This window comes from Ambystoma mexicanum, chromosome 6p (genome assembly GCF_040938575.1).
Source record: "Ambystoma mexicanum isolate Mex_15411 chromosome 6p, UKY_AmexF1_1, whole genome shotgun sequence".
Classification (NCBI taxonomy): domain Eukaryota; kingdom Metazoa; phylum Chordata; class Amphibia; order Caudata; family Ambystomatidae; genus Ambystoma; species Ambystoma mexicanum.
The window spans coordinates 523,020,814-523,038,928 of NC_090935.1; the positions used below are offsets into that span (position 1 = coordinate 523,020,814).

The 18,115-nt window shown below is 46.4% G+C and overlaps 1 protein-coding gene across 4 annotated transcripts in view; it reads left to right on the top strand.

The window, feature by feature from the left end:
• KIF2A (kinesin family member 2A) overlaps window positions 1–18,115 on the top strand; it is a 1,079,703-nt gene that overhangs the window by 963,704 nt on the left and 97,884 nt on the right. For all 4 annotated transcript variants that reach the window (XM_069627337.1, XM_069627336.1, XM_069627334.1 and 1 more), the window contains one exon: window positions 9,780–9,881. In XM_069627337.1, the coding sequence (XP_069483438.1) occupies window positions 9,780–9,881 (102 nt within the window). The remainder of the gene's footprint in view (window positions 1–9,779; window positions 9,882–18,115) is intronic.

Consider the following 18,115-nt stretch of genomic DNA (forward strand, 5'->3'; position numbering starts at 1 on the left):
TAAACTCTGCAAGGTGCTGGCCAATCCTTCTACAGTCTCCACCTCTCCTGTTCCCTCCTAGGCCCTGTGTACGGCTCTGGCTTCTCACTTCACCACTAAAACTCAGGACACCCTGTCCTCTCTATCCTCCTCGCCATCTATCTCTCTTGTCCCCCTCTCCGCCTGCTTTCTCCTCTTTCACTCTTAACCACACCTGACGATTTTTCTAGACAAGTCCGATCTATTAAAGTGTCGTCCAAGCAGGTGCTAGCCTGCTCCTCCAGAACCATTAAGGGCCACATTGACACCCTCGCTTGGCTGATTTCTGGAGTCACTCTTTTTCCACTGGAATTTTCACCTCTCTCATCAAGCACTCCCTTGTGCACCCCTTCCTGAAAAAGCCTTCTGCCGATCCTGTCTAGCAAATTACTGCCCGATTTCCATCACCACTTTTATTGTATATGGTTTACAAAAGAAACCTTTATGAATACATTGAATAAAAAAAGGGGGCATCAATATAGAAACAAGAAAAAAAAAGAGCATGGAGGAAGAACATACATTACAAGTACATTACAAATAGATTTCATTACAGATATGTTAAAATACATAGACCCATTTTTCTATGAATGAGAAACATAAAGCAAATCAATTTAAAAATTCAGTGCAAGTTAAAATTCGACACAATGTTTAGTGATTAAAAAGAGCAACTTCCCTTTACATATAAACAAATTTTAACAAAGATGTCAATAAAATTTCAGATTTTTATATACATACATAGTATAGTCGATGATATAGGAAGTTAAAATTCATCATACAGATTAATCAAAGGGAAGGGGCATACAAATCTAATGATGTGATAAAAGCTGCCACAGCAAGCCCATCTTTGGTTTTAGAGATGCAAAGACCCTGAGACCAAATAAGGTTTTCTGCCCCCAATAGTCTTGAGTGTTGAATCTCCCTAAATAGATGTCCCTAGGACCTTTCAGAGCAAATCAATCTAAAAAGAAATGGCGTGTAGATTCAATTACCCCAGGAGTATGACAGAAACGGCATGAAAGGTCCAAATCACTAATCTCCTTCCTTCTATGGAGGACTTCCCTAGTAGGGAGGAGATTCCATCTAAGTTTGAGGAGAAGTGAACGATAGTGGCGATTAGGGAATTGAGTCAAAATAAGACAGGCAGCCTCTCTTCTTATGGTCAAATTGTAGGTCACAGAGAGATGAGTAAGCATGCAATTTTTCCAGCGTATTACTCCAATCGCAACGGAAAAGACACTCTTTATCTTTATTAGGGTTAGTTAACAGAGTATCCCTATCAGTGGAAAGATCTGATAGGTTCTTGGCGCAGAGATTACTAAATCTTGAAAGATATAGATTTCCGTCTAGGGATCCCTGCGAAAAGAGCGTTTTACCCACATCAACATAGAGGGTATCCTGTTTAGGAGAGAGCAGGGCAGAAAAAAGTGTGAGAACTCTCCAAAAAATTCTGGCTCGCAAAGAAACTAAACCCAGTTCATACCTTATGGCCACTATTGGAACACAGTTAGGCAGTTTCATAACTTTTCTCCAGTAGATACCCTCAAGGGTGTCCCAAAAGGTCAAGAGGGTTAGATAATGCAGTTCCATTCCATATATTAGTTTTGGAATCACCTTTCCCTTGAAGAAATCTACTATAGGTTTAGAGGGAAACATGCCATATTTGTTATCTAACTTAATAGCCTGAGAAATAAGCATGAATATTTTATCTCTAAGGGAACGTCTTAATTCAATGGCCGATGGTTGGGCCAGAATAAGGAATCCCAAATAGACCATTTTATGTGCTCTAATGATGTTTTCACCACCATTTTCCACACTTTTTTGTTACCTTTTCTCCCCCTAGAGAAGACCATCGTTCGGGTTTTGCTCGGGTTGATTTTTAACCCATTAAGAATGGCATATTCTTCAAATTTGCTGATAAACCTCTGCAAGCCGACTTTGGTGTGATCAAAGAAAAGGAAATCGTCGGCATATGCCAACCATGAGAGCCTGTGATCCCCCAATTTTGCATTCACCATGTCTGTATTTCTAAGAAATTCCCCTACATCTGCCAGATAAAGGATAAAAAGGCATGGGGCTAACGAGCAGCCCTGTCTGACCCCAATACGAATCCTTATCATTCTAGAGAGCGTTCCTTCAAGATCGTTCCTAATATGGACCCCCGAGTTCTCATACATTGCCATGATTAAAGTGAGAAGACCTGCCGGGATCCCCCACTTAGTTTTTCCCAAAGTCTCGACCTAATTTCCAAATCAAATGCATTTGACAAATCCATTGAAGCAACATAGAGAGAACCACCATATTTTCCCCATGTTGAACTTGTAAGGCAGTTAGAATGAGGCCATTGAGATTGGTTGAGTGGCCGACCCTGAAGCCTGTTTGTTGCTTTGGGAGGATATGATTTTCCTTAATCCAGACATTAAGGTGGGAGAGAAGCATAGAGGCAAAAAGCTTACAGTCCGCATCGATGAGAGAGATTGGTCTATAATTCTTGACCAGAGTTCGTTGGCCTTTCTTAAAGATGGGAACAATGTGGACGGTCTGCCAACTAGTTGGGACATTACCAGAATTAACTACATCTTGGAATAGCAGACACAAGAGGTTCCGCTTTCAATGTGTTATTTGTTAAGCCATTAGGGCCAGGGGCCCTTGATTCCTTAGCTTTGGCAATAAGGCCAAGTATTTTCTCGTAGTCAATGACTGGCTCCCAAGTATCATTTAGAGCATTCTCCCCCCTTGTACAGAGTTCTAGCCCCTCTCCCCCTGTACCAAAAAGTTTGGTGTAGTGCTCAACCCATTGGACCTCTGGGATAGCATTCAACTGGTCGGCCAGCGCCACGTCATCTTGGCTAGACAAAATAGCCCGAAATGCCCTAAGATCTCTTTTGACAAGGACTCTAAGCATAAGCTCCGCATCATTTTGTAGCAAACTAGATTTTAATTTGCAGTAATTTTGATATTTTTGACGGATGGCTTTGATTTTTGTTTTTTTGTTATCCCAGACCGTATTGAGAACTTAAACCTCTCTAATAAGTTTCCGAGTATAGGCCTTTTCATTGGCCAACTCCTGATCAAACCTATGAGCATGGGATTTATTTGGGATACCCTTCCTAAGTAAGCCAGAGACACTGCTGTGGAGAGCATTGAGAAAGCTATCAAAGTATAGGGTGTTAAATACTGCTTGTTTCCAGGAGAAAGAAGTATGATTGAACGAAGAAATCAGTTTACAGTTAAGGAGATTAATATTGGCAGGTGACCAACGTACCCCTGTCCCTTGTCCCACAGTTTTAAGATGGCGTGGCCCCCCAGCGGGCAGAAGCTTCATGGGGAAAGGAGAAAGAAATGTAACCAACAGTGACCCATGGTCACTCCATGGGTTGAAGGAGACCTCAACCTCGGACGAAAGCGAAGACAGAGAGTGATATCTACATAGCCATAGTCTATAGTAGACGTTGAGTAGGGCAGAGTGGGAGAGTTGCATCATAAGAACCGTTTTAGATATGTTAGGCCAACCGAATCCAAAGCGATTCCAAAGTCTACCCCATACATATTTCTGGCCTCACCAATTGTCATCCTCCAAAGCCAAACCCAGGTAGTCATAGTTGGCCTCGGACGAAATAGAACAGTCGGAGTTAAAGTCACCAGCCAAGATCAATTTACCCCTGGGATGTGAAGATTTCCATGCAAGTACCATATCCGTTAAGCTTTCCAAGAAAGGCTCAAGGGCAGCAATGCCCTTGTGCCAATATACATTAATCGGGAGAAGGTTAACCAGTCGATCGAGGGAAGTGACCTCCATAGCCAAAATACCAAATGGCGTGTCCGCAAGGACCTTATTCCTGAAGCCAAAAAAAGCTCTAATTCTGATGAGAAGGCCCCCAGAAGCCCTCCCTCCCAAACTAGACTTAGCATTTTGGGAGTGGATATCGAATCAATCAACAGCAGGAGGTGACAGCAACCAGGTTTCCTGTAGAAAAACACAGTCTGAAGCACTGATCATAAGTACTGTGTCAGCACTCATGAAGAGATGAGAATTTCCCCTGGAATTCCAGGAAAGAAAAATGAATTTATTTGAGACCATATCATTAATAGGTGTAGCAGAGCACTTAGAAGAGTGCTCATTTCCACAAACCTGAGGTAACCTGGGCACAGTTTCTGGCATTACCATTGAATCTGGGCGTAAATTGCCTCTGCTGGTGCTGTGGAGCTCTTTCCGGGTGATACACCATTGTAGGGTTTCCCCTATACTCTTCACACCCACCATATTTACCAGGAGGCTGGTTGGATTGTAGCAGATTTGCTTCAAAACCAAGCTGCATTAGACCTTCCTTTTGGCCCATTATTAATTCTAATACCACTCTTGATTTCAGAATAATAATGCTCATATCTACGTGTCCTCGAGTAGGAAAGAAAATCCTTTCCATATCGTAACTAGAAATGAGAGAAAGAGAGGGAAGTTGGTGGAAGATTTTTAGTATATTTCCGCAATTGAGACAAATAGGCATGTCTTGACCCCAAAGGCTAGTAAGCTGCAGTATTTCCAAAGAATCTTTAGCCTCTGCTAATTGAGGCAATGAATCAGTTCTACTTTTTGTTAATTGACTTAGTCAGCTTCCAAATCAGTACCCCTAGCGCCCCTTAATATAGTCCTATTTTGGGTTGCATGGGGACCCAAAGGAAATATTTCATACAGATTGGGAGAATTCCTATTTTGGGAGGGTTCGGGCCAGGTGAAAGAACCTTCATGGACATTGAAAGAGCCTCCACTTGGCGACTTTGAGTGAACAGAGTTAAGAAAGTTGGGAACATAGAGACCCCCCACTGGTCTAAATCCCGTAACACGCTCCCCCATTATAGACTGTGTGTTGGTCAAATGACCATCAAGATGACAGGATGGGTGACCATCTATAGAGGAAGAAGTAGTTATAGGGGCCCTATCCTGAGATAAGCCTGTAATCGAATTGACATCCACCCCAGTAGGTGAATTTGTGCTAAGGAGCTCATGAAATAGTTATTTCACCATGTCGAGGTTAACCAGATTGGCCGATATCGGAGTGGTAGTGGACTCAAGGTAGGTAGGATTTAAACCAGATGAGGAATTGCACGGGATATTTGCAGGTTCTGCGTCCAAAGAGGATGCCATCGAATTACACTCGGTTTGGGTGTTCAATATAACTGGAGCAATGTTATTTATAGGCTCCAGTTGAGTTGAAATTGTTTTTGGATGGCAGGTGACATGAGTTTCCTCCGCCCACACAATATTGCCCACCACCACAGGGGGAATATTATCCTTTGGCATAGGGCTAACTGCCGAAGGTTCGAGCTGACTGGGTACAGCTGGAATAGTAGGTAATGAGGTTAGTCCGACAGAAGCCGCAACCACGTTGAGGGTAGCGGTAACAGGTACCGCTGATTCCACCGGAATGTTAACCCCCTTAGGAAGGGTAAGAGTTGTTGCACACACAGGAACACTTGCCAGAAACAGATTTCTAAAGAATTGATTAGTGAAAGAATTTATTTTTTTCATATTCTTCTGGTTTTTGGTTTTATTTGTTGATTGTTTTTTGTTACCTATATGGGCAACGCCCTTTAAGTGTACCGTTTCTTTTGTGAGATCAATGAAGTCAAGCAGCTTCTCCAGAATAAGATCAGATGTAAAATCAAGAGAGGGCGCAGCATTGTCTCACTTATGTGATTCAACCATTTCTAATGTAGTAGGTTCACAAGATAGTCCCTAGGAAGTGGAGCCAAGAGAATTGACGGTCAACCCCTCTTGGACTTTTTCCACTAGGGGGTTAGTAATCAGTTTTATGGAAGTGATGGGGAGTTTTGCATCCGGGACATGGTCTACATGGATGCCCTTATCGTTCATGGGGGGAATCGGAGAGGATTGATCACAAGTACCCCTGTCCGAACAAGGAGGGACAATAATGGCTGGGACCATATTAAGAACGTCCCCCGGGATACTGTGCTTTTCCACATTAGGGGCTTTTTTAACCAGAGGCCCTTCCATAATAGGTTGGCTTGGGAGAATAGAGTCTGGACACTGTTTTGGTATTGAGGGATTATCTTCCTTAATAGTTTTAACCAGCTCTTCAAATCTGTCTAGTCCTTCTAGCCTAGTATAGATTTCAGAGAGTAAAAGAGTGCGATCTAACCTCTGACCATATATTGTCATACAGGCTCACAAAGGAACTAAGAACCATATTCAATGCAGAGAGTGTAGGTTGAGTTAGTTTTATTCTATCATCCGCCTCTTTAAGGGTATGATGCAGAATAGACTCGCTGGCATGATCCTTTTTTATATCTGGGAGTAAACCCCTTTCTCTAAGCCAATTTTGCTTCTCTGTATACTCATCAATAAAATTAGTGAGTTCAGAGGGAGAACCCACGTAAGAGGCATCACAAGTTTGCTGGGTTACATTGTTGTATTGGTGGAATTAGGTTCCAACGGACTCTCAGCTATTGCCTTACCTGCACATGCTATAATACTAATATCTTAAATATCATTATCTGCAAGATCTTCAGTCTCTAATTTCTTTGCTACATCTGCCAGATGCATATGGTCCAAGGTAGCCACTGTTAAAACTGAATGCAGAGGTTTGATAAGGGTACTGGTGGCAGTCCTTTTTCCGAAGAAGTTGGAGATTTTTTTCCCTTGGATGGGTGTACCCTGAGTACCCATGTTAGATTTTATTTTAGGGGTATACATTGGGGGTTTTGTGAGTGGGGTTTTAAAGACAATGGATTTCACTGTCGGCGTGATGGCTGTACCAACAGAAGTAGCAGAAAGATTAACATGAATAGAGGAGGTATGGTTAACCCCCCTACCAGAGGAGGATACCTCTGGTGATTAACGAGGGAAATACCATAGTTCCTGTTGCCCTCTGATGGGCGAAGTTGTAGAGCAATAACCTCCTTAGACAGAGCAGGAGGTTCTATAGGATTCGCATCAGTCATCCAGCATAGAGACAGGTAGAGGCAGCCTAGGTTGTGGTTGGACGGGGGTTGGGTGTGTAATGTTCGCCGTACTATTATTCAGGTCATCAATGCCCGCCCTTGCCCTCAATAAACTACCACCTTCCTCCAAATACAAAGCTATAGTAGCTGCTAGGTGTTCTTCCTGTGCATCTATGGAAATATCTTGTTTTCCAACGAAGATGCATCTATTATTGACGGGAGTATGTGGGATGATGCCCATCATATTAAATACATCAGTCCTATTCTGTGAGTGGATTTGGGCATGGGCCACACTTTTTTGAAGAGAGGAATCCAGGGAGCTATCTACTAATGTATGTTGTGGCTTGCCCAGAGAAATAGGGATGGAGTTCACTGATGGGATAGAGTCTATCAAAGCAGGAGAGGGAGCCACCGCAGCAGGAAAAGTAGAGTCAAAAGAAGCCCCCATAGCTGCCTGGCTCCTGAGTCCCTTACGCGTCATCCAAACGAGGGGAGAACCTGCAGGAGCGAGAGCCAGGGAACAGGAGGGGTAACAGCAGAGTAGCTCACTGGATGATGGAGTAGGGAAACTCCTAGACTTAATGTTAAAATAAATATCACAGACAGAAAATATCACAGATACGAAGACCTATGGAGCAGCAGACAATATTTTAAAAATTCACTGAATAAAAGGGGTAGCTAAAACACATCAAACACTCCCCCAAATACACTTTAAAATAGAATACAAATAGATATGGATTCCTTGCTAAAATCGGGGGAATAGGGAAAAAATGTATCCTAAGGTATGTCCTTTAATTATTGCGATGAAGAGCTAAAAAACGGAGTAATAGTCCCATAAGTCAGCATCCGACTGAAGGAGCACCCAGTCTCAGGGTAAGGAACGCCCGACAGCTTAAGGAGCTGCCAGAGTCCGACTCTCCCCACTTACCCTAAGGACTGGTTAAGATTGAGGCAAGTGAAGTAGCAGCGTAGAACCTCGGTCTGGGTTACTCACAGAGCTGTTGCACGGACACAGGTCCCAGCCAAACAGCAAAACAGAGGCTCCAGCCCTTACTGCCTCCAAGGCTGAACGCCGCAAGGGTGGTTGGGCCGGCAATAAATGCAGCTTCAAAGTCACGTGATCCGTCACGTGACCGCGATGAAGTCCGCCTCCTCCAGGATGCGAAAATGCCCCAGCAAGAGCACCGTTCGCAGTGCTATGAACCCGTGGAACATGTGGAGTGCTGCAAAGAAAGGTAAGCGTTTGGTTAGCAGCGCGCTCCTTTCAATAGTTACAAAATACCACTTCCCCCACTGAATCTGTTGGTTGTCTCCATGACATCCGAGCAGCCAGGGGCACGGAAACTGCTCTCCTGAACACTCGTGAAGATCTGCTCACTAATGCCGATACTAGCCTTCCTTCTGTTCTCATCCTCCTTATCTCTCCTCTGCTTTGGACACGGTCAGTCATGCCCTCCTGTTCAACCGTCTCCATGAGAACCTAGGCATCACAGATCCGGCCCTGGCTTGGTTGACCACCTTCCTCCTGGACTGACGCTCTCAGGTCCAACTTGGGTCCTTTCTCTCCACCACCTCTCTACATGTGGTGTTCCCTAGGGCTCTAACCTCTCACCCTCGCTCTTCAATGTCTACTTGGCCCCTTTGGGCCCACCTTATCTCTACCTTCTACTCTAACTTTCAGTGTTATGCGGATGACTCTCTGGTCTTCTTCAGGCTCCCCTTACCCTCCTCTCCTCTCTCGCTCATTCCTAACGGTCTATCCGCGATTCAGGAGTGGTGCGCCTCCAACGATCTCTGCCTTGATGCCCGTGAGACTGAGATCCTTCTTATTCGGACCCCCGCTCCCGCTTTCCCTCTCTCAATCTGGCTGCCCTCCTTGGGCCCTCTTCCTTCGCCTTCCTGTGAGGCAAAAAACCTTGGTGTCCACTTCGACTCCACTCTCTCCTCACATCACAGACCTTGCCAAGAAGGCCCACTACCAGCTGCAGCTCCTCAGAGGTATTCTTCCATTTCTCACTTTTCCCCAGAAGTTCACTGTCCCCAGATCCCTGGTTCTCTCTATGCTGGACTACTGCAACAGCCTCTTTCTCAATCTGCCTTCCTCTACTCTCCACCATCTGCAACTAATCCAGAACAGAACTGCAAGACTTGTCCTTGGCCTCAGGCCCAGGGACTTATCTCTCCAGGCCTGAAATCTCCCCACTGGCTCCCGGTAGCTGCAAGGATAGAGTTCAAGACCCTCTGCATCGTCCACAAGGCTCTCCGGGGCTGGGGCCCGCACTACATCCAACTCTCTTCCTGAACACCTTCCTTCTCAAACCCTTCACTTCACCACCTTCAGCTTCTGAGGGTCAGATGCTTCTCCAGGCAAAGAGTGGGGGTGCAGGTGCCTTCCTCTGGAATGGCCTCCCTGCCTCTCTCATACTTGTGCCGGACCACCTGAAGTTCCGGAATCAGATTGTTTGTCTCCCCTCTCTCGCATCCCTCTCCCTCACTTCCTCCCCATCCCTATCCCTCCCTTCCTCCCTGTCCCTATCCCTCCCTTCCCCTCCCTCCTTCCCCCTCCCGCCGCCTACCCCTCCCTACCTCCCTCGACCCCTCCTAGGTAGTGCAATAGCTGCAGAGGACCACTAGGCTCAAGCATTGACAAGCATGCACATAGACTTGATGAATGTGCCGATGCCTCACCCTCCTCCCCATTTGTACAAAGTAATAGATGGCAATACTTGTGTCACTACAGTTAGTGACTTGTATGGTTTCATGCATTGACCGTTACATTCATTACTGCTTTGTGTTTTATCTAGGAAGAAGAAGTTTCACCGCAGTTATTTACTTTTCATGAAGCTGTTTCCCAAATGGTGGAAATGGAAGAGCAAGTTGTAGAAGATCACAGGGCAGTCTTCCAGGTAAAATGACCCTTTATTCACAAAAGTATGTTTTGGGGGTTTTGGGTGGAATCCATAATGTTTAGAGCATCAGGTGTTGCTAGTCTTGTAGACATACCTTGTTCAAAGGATCTGAACAACATACTTTCTAAGTATCAGAAATAAATATTTGTCTTTTTGGCTATTGGGTAGCCCTGATCTATTGTCATGGGGCATGAAGGTCGGAGAGGTGAAATGTGTTCAGCTCCTCGCGTCTACCGCAAATAGCAACACTGCGGTTCCTGGCTGTCGAGCTGGGCTTTCCTTGCTTCTGCGTTCCCGCACTCTGTTGAGGGGGCTCAGGCTCGGTCAGTCCTGCTTCCTGGCAGTCTGGAGGATCTTCCTAGAGCTCTAGGCCAGCTTAAAAGCAACGCACACAATCTGGTGGTCCTCTCCCTGGCCATACGGTTTCCAGCAGCAACTCTGTGGAAATTCAACCAGCTCCGAGATGGATGTCCAGGTGGCTTACTTTGGAGTTGATTGGTCCCACCAACTCAAAGGGAGAAGTCTTCCTTTGAGGGGCTTCTATGTCGATGCGAACTTGGCATTTCGGCACTGCAGCAGGGCTTCACCGGGCAAACCAAAGGTCCAGGAGTTGCAGCAGGCATCCTCTTCAAGTTCTTCTTCGGTTCCTTCGTCCAGTGGTCGACTCTGCCTTCCAAGCCAAAAGACTTGCCTTTTATTCTGTTCTCTCCCATTCGTTCCAGCCTAGCTGTCGGTCACCCACCAGGGTGGATGTCCTTGCCGGACAGTCAGCCGGCCAATCACTACAGAGTGCATTTGGGTCTCCTAGGAGACTAAGCGCAGGGCGTTTCGGGCACCTCCCTCACTTCCTGCCTACCCCAGACACCCTAGAGCCAGAGGCGGGCTTCGCTTGTGAAACCCGCCAATGGCAAAACAAATAAAGGGACCAAACCTGGTTTGGCGCGCAGAGTAAATCTCAAGAAGGACCTTTTCACAAAGAAGTGGCGAAAAAAGACAACCAAGGCCATTTTGACAAAAATGGCACCCTTGGGTGCTTTACTGCAGCTGCGAACGCAGCCCGCGGTAAATGCACACCACAGTAGTTAAAACAAAACCACTGCCACCAGCCATTCCTCGAGGAAGGGGTAACATAAAAATTTTACATGAGAAACTAGACTAGCACCCTATTGTAAGATAGTGTGTGCTGGGTCTAGAAAGTTACAAATGTAAGTAAAGTCAGTTTCACTTTACTGACCTTGTAAACAGTAGTTTAACCAAGAGAAGGTAGTTAAACCTTTGGCAAATCTGAACTGGGCTGAAGTTTAGCACCTGCCAGGTGAACATCGGAACGTGGTCCGGTTTTGGCAGGTCCGACGTGGGAACCCTCGGAGAATACTCTCAAGGGGCAGGTAGTCTCCCTGCTGACAAGTCTGCAAAATGATATTTTTTGACGATCGCACAAGACTCCGGTGGGAGGACGAATCTCGTCTCATCTGGAGGCGTGGCAGACCCATCACCGAAGACCGGTGGGTTTGTCCATCGCTCGGGCGGGCTTTCACTTGCCCCTCCCCAGACACCACCCTTCAACCCACCGTTCAAACAGATCGGTACACTGTCCCTCAGAGCCAATGTTCAGAAGCGTTTAGACCACAGGGCGGTGGAACCTGTTTCCCCTTGCGAAGCAAGCGGAGGGCTTCTACTCTCGTATGTTCAGTGCCCAAACCTAACCTGGCTGGCCTGTGCACCAACCTCGACCTTTCCCAGTTCAGCCTTTCTCTTCCCCAAGAGAAATTCAAGCTGATCACACCTTGCCAAATAGGACGTGTATATGCACATCCTGATATGGAGGCCGCATAGAAAATATCTGTAGTTCTCCCTGGGAGGGGAGCACTTCCAGTTCCGTGTGCTCCCTTTTGATCTCAGCTCGGCGCCTCGTGTCGGCGATGTCGGTCATCGCAGCTTTCCTTCAGCTACAGGGTGTTCATGTATATCCGTATTTGGACAACTGGCTCCAACACAGCCCTTGCCGACTGACTGCTTTGAGCAATCTCCAGTCTCTCCTCCGGCTCCTGTTCAATCTTGGGCTGTCGGTGAACTGGTGGAAATCTTCCATGACGGTCTCCCAAGACTTGATCTTCCTGGGTTTCCGTTGGAACACGATCGACTCCAGGGTGTATTTGATGGCAGACAGGATTGCGTATCTTTTTCGCCACGTGTCAGCTCTTCATCCAAACAGAGCACATGACGCTTTGGTGGTCCTAGAGGCTTCTGGGCCTCATGGCCTTGTGCATACTTGCTCTTCCTCTTGCGCATCTCATATTGAGACGTAAGCAGCTGGCTTTTAGGAGCTCTTAGTGTCAGGCTTCGGACTCGGATTCCAAGATGATCGCAGTACCATCCTGCATGATGACGGACCTTCTATGGTGGTCTTCCTTTCAGAAGCCCTGCCCACAAGTGACGATTACCACTGACTCCTCCCTTCTGGGGTAGGGCGTGACTGCATCATCTCCAGGGTTTCGATCTATGGACGCCGCAGGACCGGCGGTTTCATATAAATTATTTGGAACTCCCGCCTGTGTTTCTGGCGCTGAAAGCTTTCCAACCATCCATCACACTGTGTGGTCCGCGTCCGCACGGACAACTCTGTGTCGATGTTTTATATCAACAAGCAGGGTGGTACCAAGTCACCACCTCTTGTGGACCTTGCCATTCAGGTTTGGGAATGGGCCATCCAGCACAGCATTTGGCTACTAGCGGTACACATTCCGGGGCAATTCAATGTGACTGCAGACTCACTCAGCCGACAGACAGCGTCCAGCTACGAGTGGATACTGAACATGGAGGTCCTCTCCACCATCTTTCACCAATGGGGCACTCCAGAGGTGGATTTTTTTGCGACTGCTACAAACAGGAAACTTCCTCTCTATGCATCCAGGAACGGTCTCGGGGCCTCCTCTCTAGGGGATGCTCTCAAGTTCCCGTTGCACAACATGAAGGCATATGCCTTCCCGCCTCTTCCTGATTCATTGGTCAATCTGCAAGCTCACGAATATATCGAATTGCAATCTCCTGTTCATAGCTCCTTGGTGGCCAGCCAGATTCTGGTTTTCGGACCTTCAGCATCTGTCGATTTGTCCTCCGATCAGACTGCCATTGATTCCCAACCTGCTTCACCAGTGCGATCAACAGATGTGGCACCCCACCCCTCAATCATTCAGTTTGTCGGCCTGGTGCCTGAATTCAAATCCTTAGGGCAGTTTAACTTGTCTGAGGAAAATATGCGCATTATCTAAGCGGCCAGGAAGCCTTCTACGAGGTCTCAGTATAGGAGCAAGTGGCTCCATTTTTGTCAGTGTAGTTTAGCTAAGTAACTGGACCCCAGACATGCTACGATTGACACTGTCCTTTCGTTCATTTGTCATCTGGCAGCTTTGGGTATTCATATCTTGTCTTGTAGGACTTACATGTCGGCTATTGCCGCCTACCTGTCCAAAGACACCTGTTCCTTTTCTTTGACGAACCCAGTCATTAAAAGGCATTTCGCAGGTTTATAACATCTTTTTCCACCTGTGCGCAATCCTCATCCAAAGTGGGATTTAAATGTGTTCCTTACCACCTTATGCCATAAACCATAAACCATTTGAACCCATGGCTACGGAGGATCTAAAGTACCTCTCACGGAAGGTTCCATTTTTGATTGCAGTGACTTCGGCAAGGCGAGTAAGCAAGCTTCAAGCTTTGTCCGTGGAACATACGTTCCTTACCTTCCATAAGTATAAGGTTGTGCTCCGCATTACTCCTCCTTTGCTCCCTAAAGTAGTGACTGATTTTCATTTGAATCAATCTATTTCATTACATGTCTTTTTTCCGAACCCGGCCTCAGATGCTGAGAGAGTATTACACAATTTAGATGTCAGACGAGCTCTGAAATTCTATCTGGACAGAACAACTGAACTTAGGGGCTCCTCAACTTTGTTACGTTCGGAGACTCGAAAGGGGAACCTGCGTCAAAGGCTATCTCCCGATAGATTGCCTCCTGTATTTTAGAAGCGTATACCATTCAGTGCCTTCAACCTCCGAAAGGCATTCATGCCCATCTTGTACGTGGCAAAGCGGCTGCTGTTGCCTTCCAAAAGTATGCTCCCTGGGAGACTATTGCCAAGGCAGCTACGTGGGCTTCCCCATCAGCTTTTTGTAAGCATTAATGCTTGGACCTAAGCTCCAGGGCCGATGCTCAATTCAGTCAGGCTGTTCTTAACCTTTCTCAGTAAGGGGGTTCCATCCACCTGTATTACCTGTGAGGACTGCTTTGGAATCTCCCACAAGTATGGAGCAAAGGGGACGGGACGTAGGAGTATAACAAAGTTACTCACCATAGTGACTACCATGGGCGTAGGACATGGGGAGGTCTAGGGGATGACAAATCCCCCCCCCCCCCCTGGACAATTTTAAGTGGGGGGGATATAATGGCTTATGTCACACCAGAATCTTTTGTTGTGCACAGACAGTGCACTGTCTGCCGCTGCTGCACATATTTCCTGGCTCAGCCAGGAATGGCTGCCAGTGCCAGGCACAGGGCTGTCACAAGGGGGTTGCAGGAGGGGCGAACTGCCCCAGGCCTCACCCTTAGGGGCCTGGGGCCTTGCGGCGCATTCAACGACTGACCATCATTCCACACCTATAGAGGCCCAAAGAACTCTTGTCTCATGGAGTTCTGGCAATGCTGAGCGAGCTTTGCCGCGATTGGACAGTGGCCCATCTTTTGGCTTGACAGCTTTATATCCCTAATAACTAGGGCGGTAGCAAGTCAAAGACTCTGAGAGCTTCGATGTTGTGACTGAGGTGACACAACACACACAAAAACACACACACGCACACGCGCGCTGTGTGAGTTAGACCCGCAGGGTGGCGTAGATTATATTAATCGATTACGGAACATCCTTTACAGCACGAGCAGTGACTCCTATTATGCTAAAGAACCAGCAAAAAAACCTACCTGCTGCTGGCCTTCCACACCACACTCAGAATTAGTGTTGCCGACCTTCCAAAATGGAATGTACTCTTGGCAACCTTCCAAACCACACTCCGGTTTAAGGCGCATTTTTCCTCTTCTAAAGCACACTTGAAATGATTAAAATATAAACTTTCCATCTTCGAATGCACTAGAACATGGAAAAAATGTTCTGCATGAACCCACAATAACATGGAAGAGTGATATGTACTGCATCAAACCACTATAAAACAAGCATTGACAAAGCCAACAGATTTGGCTTTTGTGTAACCATGGGATAGGTGTTGGGCATGCACTGCCTAAATGGTGATACTTGACCATGATACGACAACGGCTGCAAAATGGTGTGAACACCTGGGCAAATCATACCAGTGCTTGGCAAACGCCTATGATACCTATACACAATCCAGAACTGTTGTATTTGAGAATGCTTGCGTTTCATCTGACTTCAGTATAAGGAAGAGATGCAAGGACACACACACTACTTATAAATCAAGTGTCTGAAGGCATACTTGGTTAAGGCAGGTTTCTATTACACCAGTAGCACAATTACAGCTGCAATTATTATTTGTATTTCTATTATTATTGGGGTATTTATTGAGCACAGACAGTGCTTCGGTAAGCAACAAAGCGCTTTACCAGTCTTAGGAGAAAGTACACACAGAGGAAAGCAGAGATTCAACGGATCGGGGAGCGAAGAATGGGGGTGGGGAAGGTTGGGCAGTTTGACAGCAATGGATATGCATGCAAACAGAAGAGGAAAGAGGCAGCAGATCCCCCAGTCTCAGGATAGGTGGGGAGTTGAGCCAATAACTTTCAGAAGTCTTGGTGTTACTGTTTGGTAGATATTGCTCAAAGAGTTCTCATGAGGATATGTTTTGGTTGGGAAGATGCAGGTAGTGGGTTGGTATGGTGATAGGGATTATTGGCATGCGGTAGTCAATGGGCGAGTCAAAAAACCAAACACCCACAAGCTGTGTGCCTCTTCTGATATCCTATATCCCTCCTATATGTAATCCAGTGTAATAGTTTTGGCTTGTAGGTGGCGCTTAGGCACCACCGAATAACCAAAACTAATAAGGGGTGCCTCCTACCACTCTGAAACAGAGGGAAGAATCCACATATTGCATTAAGAACACTGATATTGATATTAGCTATAGCCTTACACCTTTGCAGCAAATTTGAAAATGTAAAATGTGCCTACCTCAAACCTCCCAGGCATCTCACCCTCTGATCCACTCTGAGAACAATCAAACATGTACTGGCCTAAGAATAAATATATTGACAGCCCAATACATTTGAAAGACTTATAGGGCTGTTACAGAGTCTTTCAGTGGTTAATCATAGCCTGATGTGAGACTGGCAGTCTATCCGAACCCTGCTGACCTCTCAGAGGCACAGACCCTTTGAGAAATGCCCTAATGTGTCCAGCAGTAGGGGAGCAGGCTGGGCTCCACAGTGCAGAGAACTTCCCATGGCCATGCTAATCCCTACGGCAATTCCCACCCAGTTCCTGCCTACCCCCACCCAAAACACCTCCTCATTGGAACTCTTTGAGCTAACTTCAAGCAAGCCTTACCATCAAACTTTGCCTTCAAAGTGTCTAAGTGGTTTCTCAAATGAGTCTTCTGAGAGTTGGTCACTAATTGAAGTTGTAAACACGCTACTGCTGTAATAAAAATGTCTTGACCGGGTCTGCCTTCAGCCACTTGATTTTAAAGCACCACATGTCTTTCACTGAAGTCCTGTTAAAAACAAGCAATGGCAAAGCCAACAGTTTTGGCTTATGCAGAAGTATTAGGCATTTGCCAGGCACTGCTATTAGATGCTCAGGTACTCGAACCATTTTGCACCTGCTACCTTTAACTGCCAGTTAATACCAATACCCCAGTGCCATTCCCATGCCTACACAAACGCCCAAACGTTTAGCATTGCCAATGCTTGTTTTGTTTTGCCCTTGATTTACAGGACACTGCATCAAGGGTAAAGCAAATATACTACTTGGCTAAACTGAAACACATTGAATATAGGCTGGTGTAGTCCGTAATAACATTTATGGTGCATAGTCAGCCTGGACATACTTTCTTTTACCTGCTGGCAGTCCTTATATGGTAATAATGGAATATATTGCTGCAGCCTGAATGGACATACATGGGAACAATCGGCACAAATATATTTTTATATTAGCATATGTTGTGTGCAAAAGCGGCATGACATGTAAAGTTCCTGTGACTTGCAACTATTGGGTTTTTTCATGTGCTTCCATACAAAACCAATTGCAAACTGCATGGATTGCTATCCAATTTGCAAAGAAAGTGCCACAAATGCATCATTTTAACCCAGTGTTTCAAACATGTTCTTGGGAGTTGGACACCCCTCAAAGGCCTGTTTGATTTGGTCTCCCTCACTGTGCTTTGTCGATCCCGCATAATTGATGCAAACATTTAAGCCTCTTCAGTTCAGAAATTCACCAGCTGCCACGTTACATCATCTATCTGTCACTGTTTATGATGTATGTTTTAATGTGCACACAGGGACAGGATGGTCCTTAATGCTGGTATGACACACCACACGCCGTCATACCATCCTATATATCTTTATGCATATGATACAAAAGTTAGTCTGGCATAAACCTAACTTTGCTGTAGTTGATTTGCAGTTGTAATAATTACCCATGTTTGGGTTCCTCCACAAACACAAGGGGAGATTTCACACGTCTCCTGTTTGCAGTGGTGCCACCGCTAGTCCAGTGCAAGAAATGGTAAGGACGGGGGCCTCACCCAATTTTTTGCCCCGGGCCTCGCCACACCTTCTGACAGCCCTGGCCGGGCAGTTGCTTGCTACTTCACTTGCATGCAAAGACGAAAGTTCTGCTCGTGGCGTGCCACGCCCCGAGCCACGCACCTGTGCATATGACTCCAGGCACTGCCGAGTCAAGAAACAAACTGCACGTGCCCCTGCGCAGTGCACTGCTGCGCTGCCTCCAGCGTCGTTTCACAGTGCTGCCTACTACTGTAGTTGAAGCAAGCACGGAGCATGAGCGAGCAGGCTGACTGAGGCAGCGATGCTGAGTCTCAGGCTGGGCAGGGACGCTCACATCCTATTTGCTTTTGCAGCAGCGACCAGCGAAATTCAAGTGGTTGCAGTCTCACTTGCTGCTTGCTGGGCTGTCTGCCAGCCTGCCTGCGCCTGATCAATCCGATTGTGCGTGTGAGAATCGATTACTCGGATTGTCTGAGAC